At 44.7% G+C, this 24,410-nt stretch overlaps 1 protein-coding gene across 1 annotated transcript in view; it reads left to right on the top strand.

Annotated features, from left to right (window-relative positions):
- The first annotated feature begins 18,360 nt into the window (after nucleotides 1–18,360).
- The window catches only part of Ifngr1 (interferon gamma receptor 1), a 28,150-nt gene continuing 22,100 nt past the window's right edge, over nucleotides 18,361–24,410 (top strand). The window contains exon 1 of the mRNA XM_059272688.1: nucleotides 18,361–18,567. Within this exon, the coding sequence (XP_059128671.1) occupies nucleotides 18,456–18,567 (112 nt within the window). The 5' untranslated portion in view covers nucleotides 18,361–18,455. The remainder of the gene's footprint in view (nucleotides 18,568–24,410) is intronic.

Genomic DNA, 24,410 nt, shown 5'->3' with positions numbered 1-24,410 from the left:
AATTCAGGAAAGGAAGGGCTTCTTCAAGCTCACAATCCCAAGGTTACACTCTACCATAGCAAGGGAGTCATGGTGGCAAGAACTTGAAAGAACTGGCCAGACTACATCTGTTGTCAAGAGCAGAAATCATGCCTGCTTATGCTCAGCTCACTTTCTCCATTCCTGTATGGTTTCCTGCCTAGGGAATGGTGCTACCCACAGTGGGTGAATCTTCCCACACCAATAATCAAGGTAATTCCCATACAGATAAGCCAACAGACAAACCTGATCCAGATTATACTTCACTGAGAAGCTTTTTCCAGGTAATGCTAGACTATGTAACAGGCAGCAGCAGCTCATCACTTGAATCCATAACCTCCCATCCCTTGTCTCCAAAGTCTCATGTTCATCTCATGATGGAAAACTCAGTCTTACTTTAAATGTCTCCATGGTCTTTAAATTTTTCAATATTTTAAAAAAAATTAGCTGTGACCTTCTATACAATCAAAATCAAGTTAAATATTTCCAACATGTAATGGTAAGAATATATATATATATATATATATATATATATATATATATATATATATATATATATATACTTATTCCCAAAGTAAGAAATAATCACAGAAAAAAAAATCCAGCTGGGATAATACTAAATCCTACAGCTACAAGTCTTTCATCTGGGGTTTGTGATGAAATTAGCTGAGCTTCAAAGGGCTTAGGTAGCTTCACTCCTTCTTGCCACCTCAGCACACACAGTTTCTCCATTAGTCTGAAACTTTCCTTGGGGGACATCTCAGAGTCTTGGCTCTGCAACTGAGTCATCACCTTCATGGATTCATGCGCTGGCCTCTCAGGGCCTTCCCTGCTGTGACTCCAAGCTTGCTACACAGCACCAGACCTCAGCAGCTCTACATGGCTACCTCCATTTTGCAGCTCTTATGGCCTTCAAAACCAGCACCATGTATATAACACTTTCAACATGGTCAGATTCTGCTGCCAGCTTGAGGTATACCCCAAGTCTTCTTGGACCACAGCTGTATCAGCTTCTGTGTGCTGACTCTAGAGTAATACTTTACAGGATGCTCCCCTGCTATGGTACTGATCTCTCTATCAATCACAGCTGCTTCTTTAGCACCAGCTTGAGTACTATCTTGCCTTGAAATTTCATCTGCCAAACAAATCAGTCCTTTGTCCTTAAATTTAACATCTAAGTTCTCAGGATACTGGCAGAATGAAACCAAATTCTTTGCCAAATTATCACATGAATAGCCCCCTATTCTGACTCCAGATAGAGTCTTTGTTCCTGTCTGAAACCTCATAAGCTGAGCCTGGACTGTCCATATTTCTCTTAGCATTCAGCTTCCAAGCTTCTACTAGAATGGCCTATTAACCTCTGCTTCCAGCATTCAATAGCTGTTCAGCCCAAAGTTCCAATCTCTTCCACATTCCTCCCACAAAACAGTTCAAAGGGCATAAAAGCCATAGAGTCAGGTTTATTACAACAATGGCCTCACTTCTCAGTACCAATTCCTGTCTTAAGTTTGTTCCCTGTTACTGTGGTAAAAATCACCTCAATAAAATACCAAGCTGTTGTGGAATATTTCTTTACACTGTGAGAAGATGTGTCACTGTGATTGCTTTAATAAAGAGCTGAATGAGCAATACCTAGGCAGGAAGAGGTTAGGCAGGACTTCCGGGGACAGTTCCTCCAAGGCCTCTGCATTAGCTCCTGCCTCTGGGATCCTGCTCTGTTTGAGTTCCTGTCCTGATTTCCTTCAGTGATAGACAGCAATGTTGAAGTGTAAGCCAAATAAACCCTTTCCTCCCCAACTTGCTTTTTGGTCATGGTGTTCTGTTGCAGCAATAGAAACCCTAACTAAAGTAACATGTCTACACCATATCCTCTGTGGATATATTATAGCTTCCATTTTAGTGTTTTTATGGGATTCCTTAGTGTGTGAACTAGTGGGTCTCAGATTCTTATGCCTTCTCTTGGGTTCTTTTCCTTCTGTTAGTTTGTCTTGTCCAACTTTGATGGGATAGTTTTTATTTTATCATATGGTATTTTATTTTGTGATTTTTTTAAAAAAAAAATGAATTAATGAATGAAAACCTAGCCACTGGGGTAAATATTAACAACTGAACTGTCATTTATACCTACTGAAAGAGAGAAATCAGTTTTCTTTAATGGAGTGACACTGGTTATATCAATCATCTCAGGGCAGGCCTTATATTCAGGAGCAGTTGACCAACATATAATGGAATCCATCGTTTTTTGTGTGTGCTTTTATCTGATTATAGCTTAGTGGTTTCTTTTTTCCTTTTTGGGTGTTGTTTTGTTCTGTTTTCTTGGTTTTGGTGTTCTATTGAGTTTTGTGGGTTTTTTTTTTTTTTTGAAAAAAGTATTCAAAGTTGGGTGGGTAGGAAGGGGAAAATACCTGGAAGGACTTGGGGGGAGGGGAAGAATAAGATCAAAATATATTTAAACTTAAAAATTGTTTTAAATAATAAAAAATTTAAAAAGCCGAGACAAAAGGAAAAAAAAATAAATTGACAAATCTGTAAACCAAAGGGAAAGGGGGGAAAATTACCTCAATAAAAGCAACTTAACAAGAAAGGGTTTGTTTTAGCTCACAGTTCCAGGGTATGTCCACCACACCAGGGAAGTCCCAACAGCAGGAACTAGAGAGAACTAGCCATACTGTATCCCAGTCAAGAGCAGAGAGAACTAGCCATGTTGTACCCTAGTCAAGAGCAGAGAGAACTATCCATGTAGTATCCCAGTCAAGAGCAGAGAGCAATGAATTAATGAACACACCCACTCAGTTCATTTCCGTCATTCTTATACAGCGCAGGAACATCCACATAGAGTGTATTTTCCCATACCAATTAATGTAATCACTGTAATCCCCAATAAACTACGGTGATGCAATATTATGAAAATATTTCTTACATTCTACGAGACTGTATTGCTGGGCCTCACACTAGCGTTAATAATAAATACACCTTGAGGTCACTTAAGATCTAAGACTGTTATTCTATTGTGCACTCAGCCTATTTATTTAACCTTCTTTTAAGACAGTAGTTCTCAACATGTGGGTCACGACCCTTTCACAAGGGTCGAATATCAGATCTTTATAATTCATCACAATAGCAAAATTATAGTTATAAAGTAACAATGAAAATAATTTGGGGTGGGGGTGAGCATCATCACAACATGAGGTTTGAAGTGTTAGGAAGGTTGAGAACCACTGTTTTAAGAGAACAATGAACTGGGCAGTGGTGGCACACGTCTATAATCCCAGAACTCAGGAGGCAAAGGCAGGCGGATCTCTGTGAGTTTGAGGCCAGCCTGGGCTACAGAGTGAGATCCAGGAAAGGCTCCAAAGCTACCCAGAGAAACCCTGTCTCAGGGGGGAAAAAAAAGAGAACAATGAAATCATCAACCTTACTGGCTTTGGATTTCCTGTTTAATCAACTTTTACAACATAAACTAATGCACAGCTGCACTGTTACATACTCAGAGTTGGTCACTGATTCATTTAACCCTTGCATTTATAAACACATCCACAGGCAAACTTAACCTAGACAATCCTTTTGAGACTCTTCCCAAGTAATTCTAGTTGTGTCAGGCTGACAACTAAAACCAACAATCGCAATGTCCAATCTACTTTTTGTTCTAAAATCTTCCACGTAGAGATGAGTCTATTCCTGTAAACTTGATCTAAAGCCATATTTACAGTGAGTGTTTGTGCCAAGGAAACCACAGGCATAGCTCACCAACCCTCTACCGTCAAACTGACGCACACATTTCAAACCACAGAGACAAAAAAAAACAAATCTTTTTAAGTAATTAAGTAATGATTAAAACTTAACACCTTCTAGAAAGGAAGCTCTTTGATGTTGGTATTTAAACTTCTAGACTCAAGCTCAAACCCCTCACCAAGGTTTAACAGAGGGAAAACAACCAATTCTACCATCCAAATATTATTATTTCCATAATTCTATTTATTTTTTCCTGAAAGAGATATAATTTAAATTTAATATAATCATCATCATCACAACCATTTTGCAACGAAACTGTTAACAGGTCATCTTTAAGAGAAGGCACAGAACACAGACAGCATGGTCTGCAGAGCTGGGACTCATATTTGTCCTCACACAGTCAGACCTGGTGCCCATGTCCCGCAAAGCAAGATCAGGACAGAATCTCCCCACTTTTCTCAACTTTAATAATTCACTGCTTGTCTCTCAGACTTCCAATCTTTATAAGGCAACATGCCTCGAATATAAGTCAAAACCACACGCTGCACACAGATTTCCTGCTAATTTACCCTTTTCGGGACATTTTACCTCCCCAAGACCATCAACACATGTTCAGCTATGTAGCTGGGTAGCCTGGCGTGTGCCACCACGCCTGCTTCTGGGAACCTGGCTGTGGGCCAGCACCTTCCTCTGCTCTCTCTGTGGTGAGTCCTCCAAAATGGCAACACAAAGACGCAGCAGGAGGAGTCTGGAGCAGGAAGCTTCCAGGCTGGATTTGGGACCTCAGCTTGCCCCTGTCTCTGGCCTCCATCCTTGAACTGAATCGCCCATTCTTTTGCAAGTTCTTCAGGCTGCTGTTAATTCCTGCAGATTTGGCCTCACCAAAGACTACGATCATGTCAGCTAATTCCTTAAAATCTCTCCCCTTCTCCTCTCCTCTCTCCTCCCCTCCTCTCCTGTCCCCTCCCCTCCCCTCCCCTCCTTTCCTCATCTATTCCCTTCCCCTCTCTTCCCTTTCCCACTCCCTACATATGAAGCAAGTGTTATAACATTGAACTATACCCCTCCACACACCCCTCTCTCCAAGTATATCCATACCCACACATACATCCCATCAGTTCTGTTTCCCTGAAGATCCCAGACTTATACAATCGTGCTTAATATATCACAAGTTTAGTTGGCAATACAATGAACTTAGCTACTATTTATATTTCACTAACCCTCAAAAATCCCTTCTAAACAGGTTGGTTGGCCTCCCCTGTTGCGTGATCCTCATGAGGTTACAACCTTCATACCGAGTGGAGCCATGATGATAATTCACTTTAAAGCTGCTACTTTCCCTCAGTTTCTGTCTCCAGAAGAAGTGTTTGGAATCTGTGGATATTACCCATCTTTTGATGTCAGCAGGAAGGAGTCTTGTGGCTGTTGCTTCTGCAATCTACCTTGTGATCATGGGGAAGTCCGCCTTAAGATGAGGAAGGATAGAGAAGTACGGAAAAAGCACGTAGATATCTGTGAACCAGAAAGTCCTTGGTCCTTACACCAAATCCCTGGATCAAGTCTTGTTTAAGGCCCATCAGCTCATTCCCAGGATTGATGTGTCTGAACACAGATGTATTCACAGACGTGGCTCTGCTGTTTTACTGAGCAACAGCCTTTACAGAATTCTCTACTGTGAATATCACCTGTCCCCCAAACTTCAGTCTGTTCAAGTTTATTTGCCTTTTCATGTCTCACCAGAACTAGAGCACTGCCCAATACGGTGGCCCCTTAGCAGGGTGGTTTAAAACCCTGAGCAGCCCTGGCAACAAAAAAGACAACAGAATCCCTCCAGCCCCTGACATCATCCACCGAGGAGCAGGTGAGATAGACTCCTGGACTGGAGATACCGCTTTGCCACGGGTAATTTCCCAGCACCCGTCAGTGTTCTTATCTGCCTCGAAAGCCAACTTTGCAGCACGTGTCTTCTTAGCCCCACCCTTAAAATCCTGATGTTTCCAGCTGAGGATCCACTACATTGTTAGTTCAACTCTTCAGGTGGTGAGATGCTGGGCTGTGAAGGACTAACGCCAGAAGGGTCTTTAGAGAGAGGTGATGATAAGCTGTTACAGGAGGAAGAAACGGTGGAGGTTTCATGATCTGGACCACCATCCCTAATCAGCACAATGGCAATCCATGCCAGTTCCCTCCTATAATTTTCTCCTCCTTCCTTCTTCCTTCCTCTCCTTCTTTCTTTCTTTCTTTCTTCCTTCCTTCCTTCCTTCCTTTCTTTCCTTCATTTCCTTTCTTCTTTCTTTAAAAAAAAAAAAAGATGGGCAGTGGTGGCACACGCTTTTAATCCCAGCACCCTGGAGGCAGAGCCAGGTGGATCTCTGTGAGTTCGAGGCCAGCGTGGGCTACAGAATGAGTTCTAGGAAAGGCACAAAGATACACAGAGAAACCCTGTCTTGAAAAACAATAAACAAACAAAAGACCAAGAAACATACACTAATTTTATTAGAACAATAGCTACAGAAAATTTCTAATTTCTCAGAAGGAAAATAACTGGCAGCCAGGGCCATCTGGGAACTGTCACAAGACCAAACTCTCTCATACGTTCTTGTTCTGATGGCTCCCTGCCACACTGAAGGTCATCAAGGACAGCGGCTACCAGAGCCACTGAGAAACCACTGTTTTCTCTGGGGGCGGCTTCGTGGTCAAGGCCTCAGACAGAAGGCTGAGAGGATGCAGCTTGTGTTTGGAAACTTTCGCTGTGGAAAGAGCGTGTCGAGATAAGGAGCGAGCAGAACCTCGCTTCTCCAACTTTAAACAACAAAAGACAAGAACAACAACAACCAAAATTATGAATCAACCTAGTAATGTTTCTTCCATAGTCTGCCTGGGTGTTCTATGAGGAACCCTTTCTCATCCCCACCCGCCTGGATGACGGAAAGAAAGGATAGCTAGGGGCCAGGACACTAGCAGATGGTCCCGGTGGCACTCTGGGCTCCTTCGTTCCCTTTCTGCTGGAGCGTTAGGTGTCTTTTCTGGTGTGGGGGAGGGAAGGGCCACCCACACATCACCTCGTATCACCTTTTTGTTGGCGTTCATAGAACAGGTCTGTCTTAGGGTTCCCCAAGTTGACAAGCTTTGAGCAACACACACTCTCTCTCTCCTCCTGAATGGTGCATCAGAGACCATGGGATCGCCACAGATCACACAGCAGCTGTGGCAAGGTCCATAGTTACACTCATCAGGCATGCGTACCAGGGTGCAGGGCTTATGAACCACACATCTACCATCACCTTTTTCTGTTTTCCGGCAGCTGGCACAGATGTTCCAGGCAGCTTTTCCCAAGAAGTTTTGTACATATGAAGAAACCGAGTCACTTGCCAGGACCCCGATCACAGGGGAGTCTTGGAAATGCAGTATCTGCTCATTTTAATCCTATGTTAATCAAGCGAAACTTAGGGAGCAGTCAAGGTGCATCAAAGGTGGATTTTCCGTCATGAATGGTGCCCGCTGTTTCTATCTAGTCAGTCACAGCAGAGGCTGTCGGCATGGGGACACAGATGAGTTCGTGGACAACCAGTGGGCCACTAGTGGTTTCCATTCCCTATGGAACAGAACCACTCACTCTCAGCAATAGACAGCTCAGTTTTCAACCCAGTGTGGGCGACCTCCAGACTCCTTCGCTCTCATTGTGACTACTCTGGTGATCACGAGGTGGATCTCAGAGCCCCCTTGCGCCTCCCTGCTGTAACTCCCATCAGTTTCCATAATATATTCCTGAATCCAGTGTTCAGACAGAGCTGATTATTTCAAGAGGTGCCCAGGGATAGGAGGTTTGGGGATTATAACTCAGAGCCTATTTAGATCTCTTTATCTTTTTATGATATGCAGGAAACGATCCATTACCAGGTTGGTGACCTTGGCCCGTCACGAAGGTGTCCATTCCTTTCTGTAGTGGGTGGTTTTGCCCGGTATCGCTAGTCAGTCTCACCTTGAATGTTCACGTTGGCCAAATGAAAAAGGTGTGGGCTGTATATCAAGTGTGCTGGGACCCAGGGCTGAAAGAAAGTGGCTGCAGCTGTGATCAGCCAATGTAGTGGCCGTGATTTTTCCAGCACTTTCTCTCTCCTAGGCCCTGTGACCAGACTCTCATATCTATCTACTCTGCGAAGGCGAATACAATGACTGAGCATGAGGCTCCCCAGAGGTGTGACAGTGGACCAAGGCCACACAGCTATCAAACGATGGGGCTGTGATTGGAACCCAGTCAATGTTTTCCTCACTATTAGTTAGCCTTGCATTCTGTGGCAAAGAAACTGCCTAAATACCTCATTTTGGAAATGACACCCCTTATCTTGGACTTTTTAGAGACACACTGGGCAATTTTGCTTCCCCAAACATCACATTTTTTTTTTTTGCACTTAAAAAGGAAGAAAAGACAAGAAAACCCCAAGTCACTCCTTTTTCCTTTCGTGTGGGGTTGTTGTTGCGATTGTTTTTAATATATGGTCTCATTTAAATTGTTCCTCCATATTTTTTTTGGCTTAAAAAGCACAAATGCACGTGCATACCACACACACACACACACACACACACACACACACACACACGTTATGTTTTATTTTAAGAAAGGACTTTTTTGTTGTATGAGCTCAGCATGAACTCTGGACTCAAACATGTCTCCTCCCATCTCAGCCTGCTGAACAGCTACCACTGGACATCCCCACACCCAGCTCATTCTATTTTGCTTGTGAAAATGTGTTTTTATAGTCTTCTACCAAACTGTGAAGGTATTTCAATCTGAAATCAATGACGGAGAAGTTAGGTGGAAGGACAGGGCTTGTTTGGTGGGCAATGTGGGAGTTACAAGAGACAAAAGCAGAAAGCATACCCTGAAGGAGCCTTGTCTGTCACCTGTAGCAAACTGAAATGTTAAGCAGTAAGAATGCTTTGCAAATAAAGGAAACACACAGTTAAAAAGACTCAGTTGTCTCTACCACTATTTGGCAGTTGCTAGGAGCCCAAGGTGAGAGGAGAAACCAGTTTCAAGATTAAGCGCAAAGGTCCCTTCCTATGACAGGATTTCCTGACTACTCCCAGCCCACTGGGTTAGAACTGACGTTTCCCTGTAGCCATCTCACCAGAGGCGCAGGCATTTCATAAAGCTGCAGCAAATCTTCCACTTTATAAATCCCCCCCCCCAAATAAAAGATTGTCTTCTTCTCTCTTGAATGACAGTCAGGATTGTCCTGACCATGTTAACATGTTTTTCCCACATGACAAGTGTCCATGAAGACAAAATTGCTTACAATAATATAGACTAGCAAGACATCACCTTCTCATTGCCCTCTGATTTCAAGTCAAAAGTTATGCAAGGCTGATTTAGCTCAGTGGTAGAGTGCTTGCCTAGCAAGCGCAAGGCCCTGGGTTCGGTCCTCAGCTCCGGTTTAAAAAAAAAAAAAGTTATGCAAGAAATACACATTCACACGAACTCAATGTAGTAATTCTCTCATAGAGGTCTGTGTGTTGAGGCATACACATTCTTAGACCCTCTAGAAACTTAGAGGTGGGTTTGGTGGAGAGGGGGAGGGATGCCTTTTCCTGCTCACTGTCTCATAAGAACCCTCATTAGGAAAGGTGAACTATGGAAACCGGAGCGTGGGTTTGGTGATGTGGGTGGTTGGATGGTTTCGATAACAAAGGTGTGTTCTGACAGTAATAAACTGGGAGGGACGGAGCAATGTCTGGTCATTCACATTCTGCTCTTTGTCCCTTGCCTGAAGGTTCAAGGACAGGTTTTTCTAGCAGACAGCAAAAATAGACCTCTGGAATGAGACTCTTATGGCTTCAGCAGGTCAGAAAACATTTTCATGGTCTATGCCAAAAGAGAAGGGCAGGAAGTCACAGGTTCCTGCTTTCTCTTTCCTCTTTCTACAAATGCCAAAACACCACATTTCCCCGTGTCCTGAAGGTGAGAGGAGAAATTAGTTTCAAGATTAACCTCAAGCCGGGCGGTGGTGGCGCTCGCCTTTAATCCCAGCACTCAGGAGGCAGAGCCAGGTGGATCTCTGTGAGTTCTTGAGGCCAGCCTGGGCTACCAAGTGAGTTCCAGGAGAGGCGCAAAGCTACACAGAGAAACCCTGTCTCGAAAAACCAAAAAAAAAAAAAAAAAAAAAAAAAAAAAAAAAAAAAAAAAGATTAACCTCGAAGGTCCCTTCCTAGTGGGACATACCTAAAATAAAAACCAGTGGCAAATGCCTAAAATAAAAACCAAGAACGTCACGTGAATCAAGAGTCCTGTGAAATGATGCCATGGTAACGGAGATCTAGCTCATTTGCAGAATTACAGGCCAAAGAGAAATATTCTTATATTTCTGTATAATTAAGATTCTTGAGAAAAGTTTACTGAGATGTGGAACCTGAGATAGAAGAACAAGGCTCAAAGTTAAAAGTGATTATTAAAGGAGAATTCCAGAACCATTTACCTCCTCCCCAAAGATACATGCAAGGTCAAGGGTCAGGGTTGGGGGATGGGAGGGTGATGAAGCCTCAGGACCACGGAGATACCTGGTAAGCATAAAGCTCAGAGCTCCAGTCTTGCCTTCTTGAGGAAATCTATTGAGACTTCTGACCATAAGCACCTAGGTCTCTCATTCTTTGTATTTCCAAGGAGGATTTGTCTGTACTAAGGAAGAAGAGATTTCTCTTTATGTTCAAAGAAAGTGGGTGCCTCTTTCCTTAGGTGTAAAGGTCTAAGCTGACTTTGGGAGGTCCCCTTGCCTGCCGTAGGCACCAGTAGGTGCGGGGTGACTGACACCTGAGGTAAGAATTTAGACAAGAGGAGGCAGGCCTACCCACATGCATTTGTATCCTAACGCTAGTAGGCTGAGACAGGAGGATTAAGAGTTTGGGGCTAGTCCAGTTTTATGGCAGACTTTGTCTCCATAACAAACAAACAAAGGACAAAAGAAAGCCTCTTGTTTGCTACAGCTAAGAAATACTTCCTGTAGAGACCACCACTGACATCCAGTACAATAGTAATAATGCCGATATTAAACACTAAGCGGAAACGCACGCCCTCTTTCTCTCTGTCGACCAAATAGAACATGTCTCCTGTTCGAATCCAATCACCAAACTGCCAACGTAACTAAGAAAAGGCACACCCCACTTTTGAAAAACGAGCTGTCACATCGTGATTTGGTAGCAGTTCAGACTCCTTTGCCCAGGGAAAAAAACATATTAATTTCTGCTTTCCTTTTAAGACTCCCACTCGCCAACACCATTTCTGAAAATTCATTCTTCAGCCGACGAAGAACTATTTTAGGGTCAACGCATCTAGGTGGAGTGCCAGTCCCAAAGTTATCAAATTCTGAAGCCAGTAAATTAATTGATTTTTTTAAAATTTTTATTTTGCAATACAATTCAGTTCTACATATCAGCCACGGATTCCCTTGTTCTCCCCCCTCCCGCCCCCCTCACCTTTCCCCCAGCCCGCCCCCCATTCCCATCTCCTCCAGGGCAAAGCCTTCCCTGCAGACTGAGATCAACCTGGTGGACTCAGTCCAGGTAGGTCCAGTCCCCTCCTCCCAGGCCGAGCCAAGCGACCCTGCACAGGCCCCAGGTTTCAAACAGCCGACTCATGCAAGAGCACAGGACCCGGTGCCACTGCCTGGATGCCTCCCAAACAGATCAGGCCAATCAACTGTCTCACCCACTCAGAGGGCCTGATCCAGTTGGTGACCCCTCAGCCATTGGTTCATAGTTCATGTGTTTCCGTTCGTTTGGCTATTTGTCCCTGTGCTTTATCCAACCTTGGTCTCAACAATTCTTGCTCATATAAACCCTCCTCATTCTCGCTAATTGAACTCCCAGAGATCCACCTGGGGCCTAGTCATGGATCTCTGCATCCAGATCCCTCAGTAGTTGGATGAGGTTTCTAGCTCGACAATTAGGGTGTTTGGCCATCCCATCACCAGAGTAGGTCAGTTCGGGCTGTCTCTCGACCATTGCCAGCAGTCTGTTGTGGGGGTATCTTTGTGGATTTCTGTGGGCCTCTCTAGCACTTTGCTTCTTCCTATTCTCATGTGGTCTTCATTTACCATGGTCTCCTATTCCTTGTTCTCCCTCTCTGTTGTTGATCCAGCTGGGATCTCCCGCTCCCCCAAGCTCTCTTTCCCTCGACCCTCGCCCTTCACTACCCCCACTCATGTCCAGGCTGTTCATGTAGATCTCATTCCAAAAAAAAAATAATAATAATAATTAATTGATTTAATCGGGACCCAAAGCCATGGGAAAACATCTGCCCAGATGCTGGTGGCAGGTAAGAGCGGAGAGAAACTTTAAAGCAGCTGGAATCAGAGCAGCTCTGGCTAGGAGGAGGGCTCCTTGTCTGCAAGAAGCCAGCGAACAGAGAACAATGTGGGGCATAAGAGTGCTGAGTTCCCTTTCTGGTGTGTGGAGGGGATGGGGGTGGGGGGTGGTACACACTGAAACAGGAAGTAATGGGGCACTGGGAACAGACTGTACTTCTCTAGGTCACTCAATTCTTTTTAGCAACATTTTCTTTTTTTTTTGAAGCCAGTATTTTGAGTGATGCTGGGAGCCATCTTCTTCTCAAAGTGCACAGTAGCTATCCTTTTGGGAGACGGACCACACAGGGCTTCAAACTATGCTCACTGGGCTCTTGTAGCTGCAGAGATCCGACACCCCAGGAGACAGGGGATGTTGTAAAGACAAATGGAAAAGCCAGAAGAGAAAAGTAACCAGTGAACTAGTCTCGGGGAGCTCAGAGTATACAGCAGCTCCACCAAGCCTCCCAGCTGGTGCAGCTGTGAGACCTGGACAAGGCCTTGCTCTTGTCCCCATCTCCCACCCAAACAAGGGATCTTCTTCGCTTGCTAATTTTCTACCCTCTGTGCTTGAGTGGTAGCCTCTGCTTCTCGATATTCCTCCTCTGCGCTGTGGTTTACACCCCAGCTCCTTCTCTGAAAGAGAACTTAGGACGGCCTGACCCTGGGTGAGATAAAATTCAGCACGATGAACAGAAAATCAACTCGACAATGGTTTCAACCAATAAGCATTTATTTTTCTCTCCGCGGCACACATGCAGAGGTGAATGGTCATAGACATTGGCTCAGCGACTCAATGCAAACACTGATGACTCAGGCTTCCAGTATCCACAGTCTTCCAGTTTTGTGTGTGGTGCATGCGTGCGTGCGTACGTGCGTGCCTGCCTGCGTGCGTGCGTGCGTGCATGTGCGTGTGTGTGTGTGTGTGTGTGTGTGTGTGTGTGCAAGGGTACACATGTGCATGCATATATGTGCTCATTTGAGTGTGCAAGTGAGCATGCATGTGTGTTCACTGGCATAGGGCGCCAGAGGTAGACTTCAAGTATCTTCATCAATCATTCCCCACTATATGTTATGAGGCGGAGTTTCCCATTGGACCTGGAGCTCATCAGTTCGGCTAGACTGAGTAGCCAATGAGCTCCAAGAATCTACCGTCTCCTTTCCCCCACCACACCCCCATCGCTGGTGGTACAGACTTTTTGCCTGCTGCTAATGTGGATGCAGCTGATCTGATTCAGGGCCTCATGCTTAGGTGGCGGGCACTTTGCCAGCCAAGCCATCTCCCGCGTCTCACTGCCGTTTTTAGCTGTGGCTTTGTTTTCTCCTCAGACGGATTGCATGAGGGTTGCAGATTGCCACCGCCCAGTAAACATCACTGTGTGTACCCTCAAAGCAGGGACTCAGAAAAGGGTCAAGGCCAGCCTGTTCTCTGTTTGCATCTGTTCCCATGATGCTCTCCAGTCATACACATACAGACTTTTGCTTACAGATCTTTGATCAAAAGGAAGTCCTATGACTATATGTAGCTACACCTAAGGTCAGAAAAGTAGCATTGAGCGTTTAGAGCCGCAATAGCAAGAAAGCTGTGAGATAGGAGATCGAAGGGAAAACAAACAAATAAACAAACAAAAAAAACCTCTTGAAGTGAGATGGTGAGGTACACCTGCACATTGCAACTCTCCATGTAGCCTTCTAAGAGAAACCATATGCGGTGTCAGTTTCCAAAGAAACGGGGGGGGGGGGGGGGGGGAGTCACACTCAGTACCTGTGGCTCTTCCCAGCCCATCTCACCCCATCCTCACCCCTAAACCTCTCCAGCCCAGGGGCTGGGCTTCCCTTTCCTCCCCTTCCCCCAGCTTCTCTTTCCTATATAAACCAGCCATTTTGGCCACTAGCTCTCTTGGCCCTCTCTTGGTTCTTCTCTCCCTCTGGGCCTCTTGGCTCCTGGCTGGCTCACTTTTGACCTTTTGGTCTCTTGGTCTGAGGCTCCTCTCTTGGTCTGCTTGTCCTCTCCTCCCTCTCTCTTCCCTTCCTCTCTCGATCTCCCCACTTCTTTCTCTTCTCGTGGTCCAGTGCGGTCTAGACCTTCCCAGATGCCTCTGGCTGTACTCTCCCTCCTATCTACAATAAAACACTTCTCAACCTGACCTAGGAGCGGTCATGTCCTCCTTTTCATTCAGTGGGTGACTTTCCTGTCCCACAAATAACTACTTTGAGGCAGAGGATGGCATGGCAAGATCAGATAATAGTATGACAAATAAGTGAGGTATGCTAGCAAAACCAAATAATGCTTTCCTTAGCATAGCATACTGATAACGTGTAAACACTTTGACCTCCCATCAGTGACCCAGTTACATTGTAGCCAACCGTAAATTAAATCACATATGATGTCATCCTATATCTCTTAATAAGTTTGTTTTTTTTTTTAATCTTCTTTTGATTATTTGATAAAGATTGATGGGCTGTTAGATACTTGTCCAGGGCCGGGAGATGTGGTAGTGAGGGAAAGAAGGAGTTCATCTTTCTGGTAAAATTTCTAGTCACTCTCAGTAAAAAGTTTATCTTTCTAATAACAAGAGACAAGTTAAAGAAATATGTGTGTTACACGTTTACCCACATATGAATTCCTTAAATCTCATATTAAGTCCCTTTTTTGTGTTCCTATAAGCCTGCTGCATTCTTTGGTGATTATAAATACAATTTCAATAATTATTTGTAGAGATCATGTCACATACATTTGTACATTTTGGGAAAAAACATAGTGTGTATACAACACAGGTGAGTGTATATAATTCACAGCGAGTTCTCCAGATGGTGATAAATACTGCATCAAACAGAAAGTCGTGGCGCATGCCTTTAATCCCAGCACTCGGGAGGCAGAGCCAGGCGGATCTCTGTGAGTTCGAGGCCAGCCTGGCCTACCAAGTGAGTTCCAGGAAAGGCGCAAAGCTACACAGAGAAACCCTGTCTCGAAAAACCAAAAAAAAACAAAAACCAAAAAAAAAACAAAACAGAAAGTCAGATAAGGAGCAGTGTGGAGACAGAGGCCTGGGGAAGTGTGTGGGGTTAAGGGTCTTGGCTGTTATTTATAGACTGGTGAAGAGAATGTAAACCTCTGTGCCCTAGCTACAGATTCTCAAGCCCTCTGTTTTAAAAGGAAACAGGCAAACATGTCTGCCCTGATAAAGGGAAGGAAATGCCACAGCGGAGGCACAATGTGTGTTACTAATGGTTGTCGCTAGATCATGCTCTAAGCTTTCAGTTGGTGTTATTTGGCTTATTGATTCCCTCTATGCCATGTTGAGTTTGCCCTTCAAACCGTATCTCTCCTCCTGAGCAGTCGTTCAATGTACATTTAGCTTTGGATGATCCACCCTCACCCCAAATTTGTTTTCATGGTTTAAAAACCTACCCAAGGCTACAGAGGGGACCAACATATACTTGGATATTCTCCAATGATTAGGCATTGGAAATTTACCAAAGAAGCCAAAACACTGGTCATTTATTCCTTTCTCTATTTACTTTACAAAATTTGTATAATTGGATTTTTAAAATATATAGATTTTATTCGTTTTCCTTCTAATCTTATTAACCTGTAGAACCTAACTCTTCCCACCGCCCTCCCCCACACCCAAACCCCCAAATTTAGCAGGCTACAACATTGTAACTTCTTTAAGAAAAGATCTCCTGGACTGCAGGTGTACCCCAGTTGGTGGAGTGTTTGGAAGCATGCATGGAGCTCCGGGATTGCACTCCAGCATTGCCGAAACCTGGTATGATGATGCACACCTATAATCCCAACACTCGGGAGATGGGAAGATCAGGAAGGCAGGAAGATCAGAAGCTTAAGGTCATCCCTGGCTACTGGGTGAGTGCAGAGCCAGACTTGGATACATGAGGCCCTAACTCAAACAAACAAACAAGACGCCTTTTTTTCCCCATTAAAATCCAGACTAAGCCACTCCCCTGTCCCCACTCCCCACCACACACACACTTAAAATTCTTTAATCTCATTGTTCTCCTTGAGAACCAGCACAGCTTTAGGTAGTGCCCTTCCCATGCCTGTTCCCCAGTGAACCCAGTGAACGCAAGCTCCATGGGGGTAGGTGCCATTTATGCTTTGCGCAGGTCAGCATTTAAGGGCATAGCTACCTTGGGTAGCCACAGAAGCACTTAAGAACATTTAGTGAATTCATAAGCATCCTCAGCCTCCCAGGGACCACAACAGTGCTTTGGAAGGATGCTCTGCAGTGGCTGATGTGCTTGTGAATCTTTGTCACCGGGAGCACGACCAGCAGTCCACCTCATCTGCCAGGCTTCTTCGGGAAAGTGCTTCAGCTAAAGTCAGGGGAGCCCCAATCATGTCCTGTTCTAGCTTTGTATGCAGGGCTGGTGAGGCATGGCTTCACTTCTCCCACTCATCTAGGGTACCCCTACAAGGCCACCCCAACTTCAGAGCAGCTTGTGAGGTTGGGAAGAGAGGAGAGGAGGGGAGGGGAGGGGAGGGGAGGAGAGGAGAGGAGAGGAGACGAGAGGAGATTGGGATGTCCTCTTGCTCTGCTTCCTCCCATCCCCACCCAGCAGCCCCTTTTACAAGAGGTTTATCCCAGCAGCACACCCTAAGAAATGTTTTGCATCTTACTCTCCAATTCCTCAGCTGCTTCCTGAGTAAGCCAGCCTGTGATAGCCACTACAACAGAGTCTGCAAATTGCATACTGTGGTCTATCCTACTCCATACTCCTAAACAGCAAAGTGCAGTAATTTATCCTTGCACCCATACAATGACTAGAAATGTCTTTCTTGGGATGTAGATCATAAACACATCAAAGGAAATAGTCTCGCAGACAGTGTAAAGCCTTTGTATTCCAAGTGTGGTCCTAGCTCCGAAAATGATGGTATTCGCTGTGTATTTTTTCCAGAAATTCAGAAAGCTGAAGATTCACCTGAGTCAGATCTACTGAATATGAACCTGCACAAGATCACCAAGGTCTATACTGACATCAAAGTCTGAGGAATACTGGACTGTATGTAACACACATAGCACACGTTAGCTGATAATTCCTAATCTGCACAATGTCTTCATAACAGTTTGCCTAAAGATAGGGCTTTCTTTCATTCAGCAAAGACTGAACGTCATGCCAAGGTTTCAGCCTTATAGAGCTTGAATTCTAAGAAGCAGAGAAAAATTAATAAATGCCCATATTGTAGTGTGTGTGTCGGGGAGTAGAAAGATGTCCTTAAAAACAGAGAGGGATAAAGAGAATGGGAGAGTGGGTTGCAGTCTAAAGTTTTTGCAAAGACGGTGATAAGCAGAGCACTGAAGCAGCTTGTTCGAGGACAGGTCTAGAGTGTTGTCTGTATTAAGGGCAAGGGCACTAAAGTGAATGTAAGGGAATGAGAGAGGCAAACTGACGGTGCCGGAGGTTACAGAGGCAAAGGGCTGATCTCTTGATGAGAGATTACGTAATAATTTGCCATTTGACAATTCATTATTAAAATGGACATTCACTTCTTTTGTGGTAGTTGTTTTTTTCTAAGAACAAACTGCCTACCCAAGCACATTGGATTTGTATTGTAGGAGTCCGCATAAACTGTTTTAAAAAACTAGAGGTTCAAGTTCCGCAGACAAAACTGGCAGGAACTGGGGAAGGCTTTTTCGAACTCTTCTAAAACCTCAGACTCCATGACGCCTAGATTGGTAGATGGATGAGATAGATGGCCATGGTGTCTGGGTTGTGGATCGAGGCAAAAGTCTGCAACCCCAGGTCACTACAAAAACAGAAAGAGGAACTGCGGAAGGTGGTGTCAAGTTTAAGGAAAGTAACCTTTGGATTAGAGTTCCTCATGTATCCCAGAGACCAGGGCCCGAATACAGACGAGGCAAGCCTAGTTTCAAGCCTCAGGGTAGTCCACCCCTCCTCCAACTCAGTTTACGGCTTCCGCCCACGCCCTACTCCACTAGCCAGACCTCACCCACAACGGGCGTCCTTATCCACGTTAGACCCGCCCAAGCCCCGCCTCCTCTTGCAGACCCCGCCTCAAATCCCATCCTCGTCCCCGATCTCCAATCAACGCTTACAAATCGCGTGTTGGTCCCGCCCCTCTGCCCAGACCCCGCCCCGCCCCCGCCCCTGATGGTCCGCCTCTGCCTTTACCTCCTCACTTCGCCCTGACCGAGGCTCCGCCTCCCTCCAAAGCCACGCCCCTTACACGCCCTGCCTGCTCTCATAGGCTTAGACTTTGACTTTGGTCCCGCCCATCCCTCCGGCCTGGTCCCCAACACTTAAGCGCAGCGGGCGGACGTGACGCCAGTCCCGGGCCAGAGGCCGCGGGGGAACGCTGTTACAGCTGTCTCTCGCTCTGGGATGGACACGCCAGCGGCAGCTAGCAGCATGTTTCTGCTGGTGGTCCTGATGCTGTCTGCGGAGGCCGGGAGCGGAGCTGTGGCTAGCACCCAGAATCCAGAGCCGCCCTCCGGTAATGACTCCGAGCCGCTGCGGGCAGGGTTGGGGCAGGGTTAGGGCAGGCGGCCAGGCGGGAGGCTCCCGGCCGGGAAGTCCCTCCCAGTCCGGGCTGCACCGCTTTAGGCAAAGTAGTCTCGGGTCCAGGGACCTCAGGGGCCTCGGGCTCACGGTGGTTTACACGCCACTTTCGCCTCGTTCTTCTTTGCCAACACAACAGCACAAACCTTTAGTGACTGTTATACTTTGTTTCCAGGGCAGCGTTTGGCGTCGTGTGCGCAACTCACTGTGTATAGACTTTATTTTCCGGTTGTCCAAAACCTTTGTGTGGGAGAGAAGAAAGATGGTCCAACTGATATTAAGGAGTTCTGATTTGTCAGTCTGGCTTTTAAGTGTCAAAGTGTTTGGGATGCAAGGGTTCTTCTATAGTGTAACTGCTCAGAGCCTCTGATTTCACCTGCTTATTCACATTAACCGGGGAATACATGCTGGGGATAGTTTTCAATGATTAGAGCTCTAGAGAGAGCAATAAAACTTACCATCCACTCCCTCCCAGTCCCCAGTCTTAAGTGTCTGAGGTGTTCCCAGTTAGTGGCTGCTGGAAGGTCTGGGGGCATCCAACCTCTTTAACTCCAGGAGCTCCAGTTAGGTGTGCCACATTCCCATTCAGCCCTGCCTTGACTTGATCTTCAAAGGTCAAGTAAAACTATTCACAATAGCTAGGAAAAAGCCACCTAGACGTCAGTCACTAGAAAAACGGATAAAGAAAAGGAGACGCATATACAAAATGAAATTCCACTCAGGTATAAAGAAAAATGAAATCATAATTGCAGGGAAAAAAATGGAATCAGAATAGTGTTAATTGTGTTAAGTGAACTAAGCCAGATTCAGAAAGACAAATACTATGTTATCTTACCATATATAGATTCTAGATTGTGTGTGTGTGTGTGTGTGTGTGTGTGTGTGTGTGTGTGTGTGAGAAAAGGAGACCATGAGGGAAAGATCTTGAGGGAGGAGAAACAAAAAATCAAAACAGGGTAATAAAACACATGGGATGTGAAGGTAGGGTCCTCAGGGTAGGCAGGTGGCCAGAAACAAAGAGGCAGGAGGAAGTAGGGGGCAAATTAGAGAGTATGATGACATGTATGTAGTATGTATGAAAATGCTGTGTTAAAAATCTATTACTTTGGTAACTTAACATTTTGAATTAAATAGAAGATGCACTCATTAAAAAAAAAAAAACTGTCGGGCTGGGCGGTGGTGGTGCATACCTTTAATCCCAGCACTGGGGAGGCAGAGCCAGGCAGATCTCTGTGAGTTCGAGGCCAGCCTGGTCTATAGAGCGAGATCCAGGACAGGCACCAAAGCTACACAGAGAAACCTTGTCTTGAGGAAAAAAAAAACCAAATAACTGTCAAGCAAAGAAATCCTTAGTCATCCCTTAGGATAGACAAGGGCTAGGGAGACAAACCATGGTTAGGACTTATTGAGTGCTGGGCACTGTCTTAGCAGAGGGCATAACAGATCTATTTTCTTACCTCCCATGTAGTGTTGCTGGTATCTGCATCCATAGTGAGGCACACAGGGCTGCCCAAGAGGTAGAGGTCGCTTCCTAAGTGGCAGAGTCCACGTTCTTAACCAGCCTGCCAGCAGCCATTACCCAGGGCAAGTTGCCTGTCACTGTGGGCAATTGCAGTACCCAGTGATAAGAACTTGAACTTACTTACAGGCTGCTAGAAACCAAGGTAGGGGTCCCAAACCGCATCTAGGGGACTCTGGGAGGATTTCACAGAGAACATTAACCCAGAGGTCTAGAAAGAATCGTGTTTGCAGGAATGTGAAGTGGCTAGCAGGTTGGTAAGTGTCTTATCATAGAACGTGTGTCAGGGGAGCAGGAGGAAGTAATTAAAAGTTGTGCCGTGTGTAACAGCAAGGGATGGAAACGTGGCTTTAGCTGACTTAACCCAAAAGAGAACTGTTCAGAGAATCCAAGCCAGAGTTAAGCAGAAAATGAGAGCTTTCAGCTTGGCTCAGGAAGCTAGCACTTGGAACACAAGAAGGCTACAACTTACCATTTCTCATTTCTAGTGGCCTGGCCATGGACAGATTCCCTACTTGGCAGGAACCATGGGTGCCGGGTGCCGGGTGCCGGGTGCCGGTAGCCTTTGAGTTTTAAAATCCTGCCACTTCTATCCAAACAAAATCCCAGAGGAAGGGAGGCTCTGATTTCCCTAGCTTCACTGGGTGCCAACTGGTGTGGGAAGGATATTGTTGAAAGGTGTGGTGTGGAATTCTCAAAAATAGTAGCGTAGTGTTCCTGACAGAAGTGAAGAGCCTGAGCCAAGAATATAAAGTGCCCACCATTCCTGGGGTCAACGGGTGATTCTGTGCAGGTTCAGATAACACTGTTTAGAAAGGCCAGGCATCATGTACAGTAGCTTGAAGAAGAAAGCCCCTTCGGCTGGAGCTCAGTGTCAAGTGTCAGGAGGATTCCACGAGAAATGGCTGTGTGATGGAGGAGAGGGGCCTTTTGAAGGGATATTGAGAAGGCAGAGTCAGTGGGACTCTGGAGGTGGGTGGAGACTAACCCAGCTGCCTGGCAGGGGCAGTGCCTTAGATGGAGTGCCAGGCACTTCCTCCTCCTGAGGTTCCTTCTGTGTGACTTCATGGTTTTCAAGTCTTCAAATCTTGCCCTCTGTGATAAGATCTGTGCCCTTCTGAACTGCACCCTAGCATTTTATAATACAGGGCAGCCCTCCTCTCTCTCTCTCTCTCTCTCTCTCTCTCTCTCTCTCTCTCTCTGTCTCTCTCTCTGTCTCTCTCTCTGTCTCTCTCTCTCTGTCTCTCTCTCTTTCTTTTCTACTCTTTTTAGGACATTCAGTGAATTCTTAAGTGCATTTCTTTAGATTTCTGTTGTGTCCCCATGCTTGTTTTGTTTATTTGTTTGTCTACTTTTTTTTTTTTTTTTTTTTTTGAGGTAGTATCTCATTATGTAACCCAAGCGAGTTTCACACCTGGCTCAGCCTTCCTCTGAGTGCTGGGATTATACCCCAAGGTCAAGGCACCAGTTCCTTTAAAGTGTGAACTTCTGAGTCACAATCCCTACAGATTTTGAAAGGTGGCATTTGGATTCTAAAACAAACCCTAAGAGATTGAAAACAAATAATAGCTTTTAGGAGCTAACATACAAAATATAGCAATACATGGCAGTAGTGTAGATGGTTTTGTTTTAATTGCACAGGTAATCAGAATGAGATTTTGATCAGTATGAAGTGACTTCTTGAGAGAAAGGAATTGGTTCATATGTAATTTTTTTTATTAAAGGGGGGGGGTCTTTATTTTTGTTGCCCCACGGCAACACACATAGTCAAAACACACAATATCCATTTTAGCCCCGTCGGAGTTACAGAAGTGACTTATTGTAGTGTATTATTCACGTTTCACGGTGGCTTTACACAGTTGTGACAGAGCCCAAAATCAGCACCATTGAATGAAGTAGACTCCTGCGGAATTATCGGAAAACATCATCTCCGCTCCCCCTTTGTATGGGAGGTTATAGCCCTCGTTTTGTTAAACAGTCGCAAGGATATTTATTAAAACAAATGACACATTGGGCATCATCATCTCTACCTACCTTCCCTGAAGCTTTGTCTTCTCCTTGATAAAGTACATACCCTCATCCTATGTCATTCATACAGTGGCCTCGGGGGCTACCTGAGATGTAACCTCTCGAGTTTTATATACTTGAAAATCATCATCACTTAACATGTGTATCATTACTTTAACAGAAAATTTTAAATATTAAATTATTTTAGTTATATATGAAGATGTGTATTGGCTTTTTAAAAACAATCATGTAGATCAATAAAAGAAATTTAAAATTTGCTCAGGATTGAACACTCATTTTTCTACCATTCACTTGTGTTTTGTTTTGTTTTTAGCAGAAAAGGCCAGTTTGCCTTTTTTTTTTTCAGTTCCCAAACTATTTTTCAACTTTAGAATAAATTAGCCCAGGGGCTTCGGCTATAGTTTAGTGATAGAGCACATGTCTAGCATCCACGAGGCCCTGAGTTCAGTCACTGCCAAGCAAAGGAAGTGATAAGGTAACTACTCATGGTACCACTATTCAGCTTAAACCCAAGGCATGCTGCTGCCTCCCAAAATAGAAGTGGAAATGCATAAAGAAAAACAACTCTTCCCTCAGATTGTGAATGACCCACTCCAGAGGGAGAAGGTAGTCATAAATTTATTTTGACAAAAAATAACAAAACCTTGGTATTTTCTCTGTAGATGAATTTCTTATTCCAGAGTCTCTCAGTTGACAGTAAGCAATCACCGTGGTGAAAACAGATGTCCCCATGCTTTTCCCATCTACAAGCCAGATCTTTGCTCTGAAAGCCAGTCTCTTGGAAAAGGGCCCGGATGATTCATTTCACTATGACCTTTGGTTTTGAATTGAAGGAGTATGGGAGTGAGATCTTCAAATAATTCTGACCCCTTCTCTGAAAACAAGTTACAGAAAACTCTCTGTTTTCAAGAGATCACAAAATCTGTAAGGTTGTTTTAGTTTGTGAAACTGTTCTAGCATAATCTTAAACTCCATAGATAATAGCGCCTCTTTGCTTTCTCTACATGTGTTTTTATTTATACAGTGTAAATATATCTGGAATAGAAGTTTGCTGTGAGCCTTAATTATTTTAACTACTCTGCATTGTAATTTAAAGGTCAGGTGATAAAATCTGAAACCTCGTGACAGTTGTCGTGTAAGTTTGACAAAGACAAAAGTGGTGTCTAATAACCTAACCACATGGTTTCTCTTCTGGTTATATTAAACCACAGGTGATGTCTTTTGGTATAGTAACCAAAAGTTTCTCTTTAGTAGTAATTCTTGCTATAATCCACTGAAACATCTTCCTACTACCTGTTTGCTTGATGTGGGCTATATAGTGATTTGAAGGCTAGCCTGGGCTACTGTCTCGATCAAGAAAGTAGATACTCATAGTTAGTAAGTCATATTTTATTATGATGAGGGTCATCACTCAAGGTTCACACTCTAAATTCTTATCTATAGTCCTAAGCTTATCTGATCAAGGTTGCTCACTTGTGCGACGTATCTTAACCGAAGGTCAGGTCCAGTCTCTAACAGAGGACTCTGATTCGAGGGTCAGGATCCTGGGGACAACTCTTCCAGCCACAGGGCAGGTCAAGGTAGTATCTCTCCAGATGTGCAGAGCAGAACGTTGCTCTTGGTCTCTGCTTATATGCTGTCCAGTGGGCGTTGTGGAGTTCTAGTTGTGTGTCTGTTATCTTGAGGGAGTGATGTCACTGGGTTGTGGTTATCAGGTGCAGCCTTGGGTATAGTGGGGTTCCTGACGAAGCTGTTTTTACATGTCAAAAAGGCCTTTTTTTTTTTTTTTTTTTTTTTTTTTTTTACTATGGTCGTTACATCTACAGTGTGATCCTTTCTATGTGCCTTCTCCTCAAGGCAGGAATTTCATGTTGAGTATATACAGTTAGAAGTTTATTTCTATTGGGAAGAGTTAAAAAGAGGATCTTGGGTGCTGGAGAGATGTCTCGGGGGTTAAAGACACTCACTGCTTTTGCAGAGACCCAGCTTTTGTTCCCAGCACCCTATGGCAGCTCACAACCATCTGTAACTCCACTTCCAATGAATCCGATGACTACAATGTGCTTTTCAGGCCTCCACTGGCACCAGGGACTCCTGTGACGCAGGCAAACACTCATGCACATAAAAATAAATCATACAAACATTAAAAGATTTTAAAAGGAAGTAAAGATCTTGTTAAAAATGGGAGGAAGGGCATCCCTGTGCTGTGGAGGCAGGAGGCTTAGCGGCTA

Source organism: Peromyscus eremicus, chromosome 8b, assembly GCF_949786415.1.
Source record: "Peromyscus eremicus chromosome 8b, PerEre_H2_v1, whole genome shotgun sequence".
NCBI lineage: Eukaryota > Metazoa > Chordata > Mammalia > Rodentia > Cricetidae > Peromyscus > Peromyscus eremicus.
This window is presented reverse-complemented; position numbering and strand designations above follow the sequence as displayed.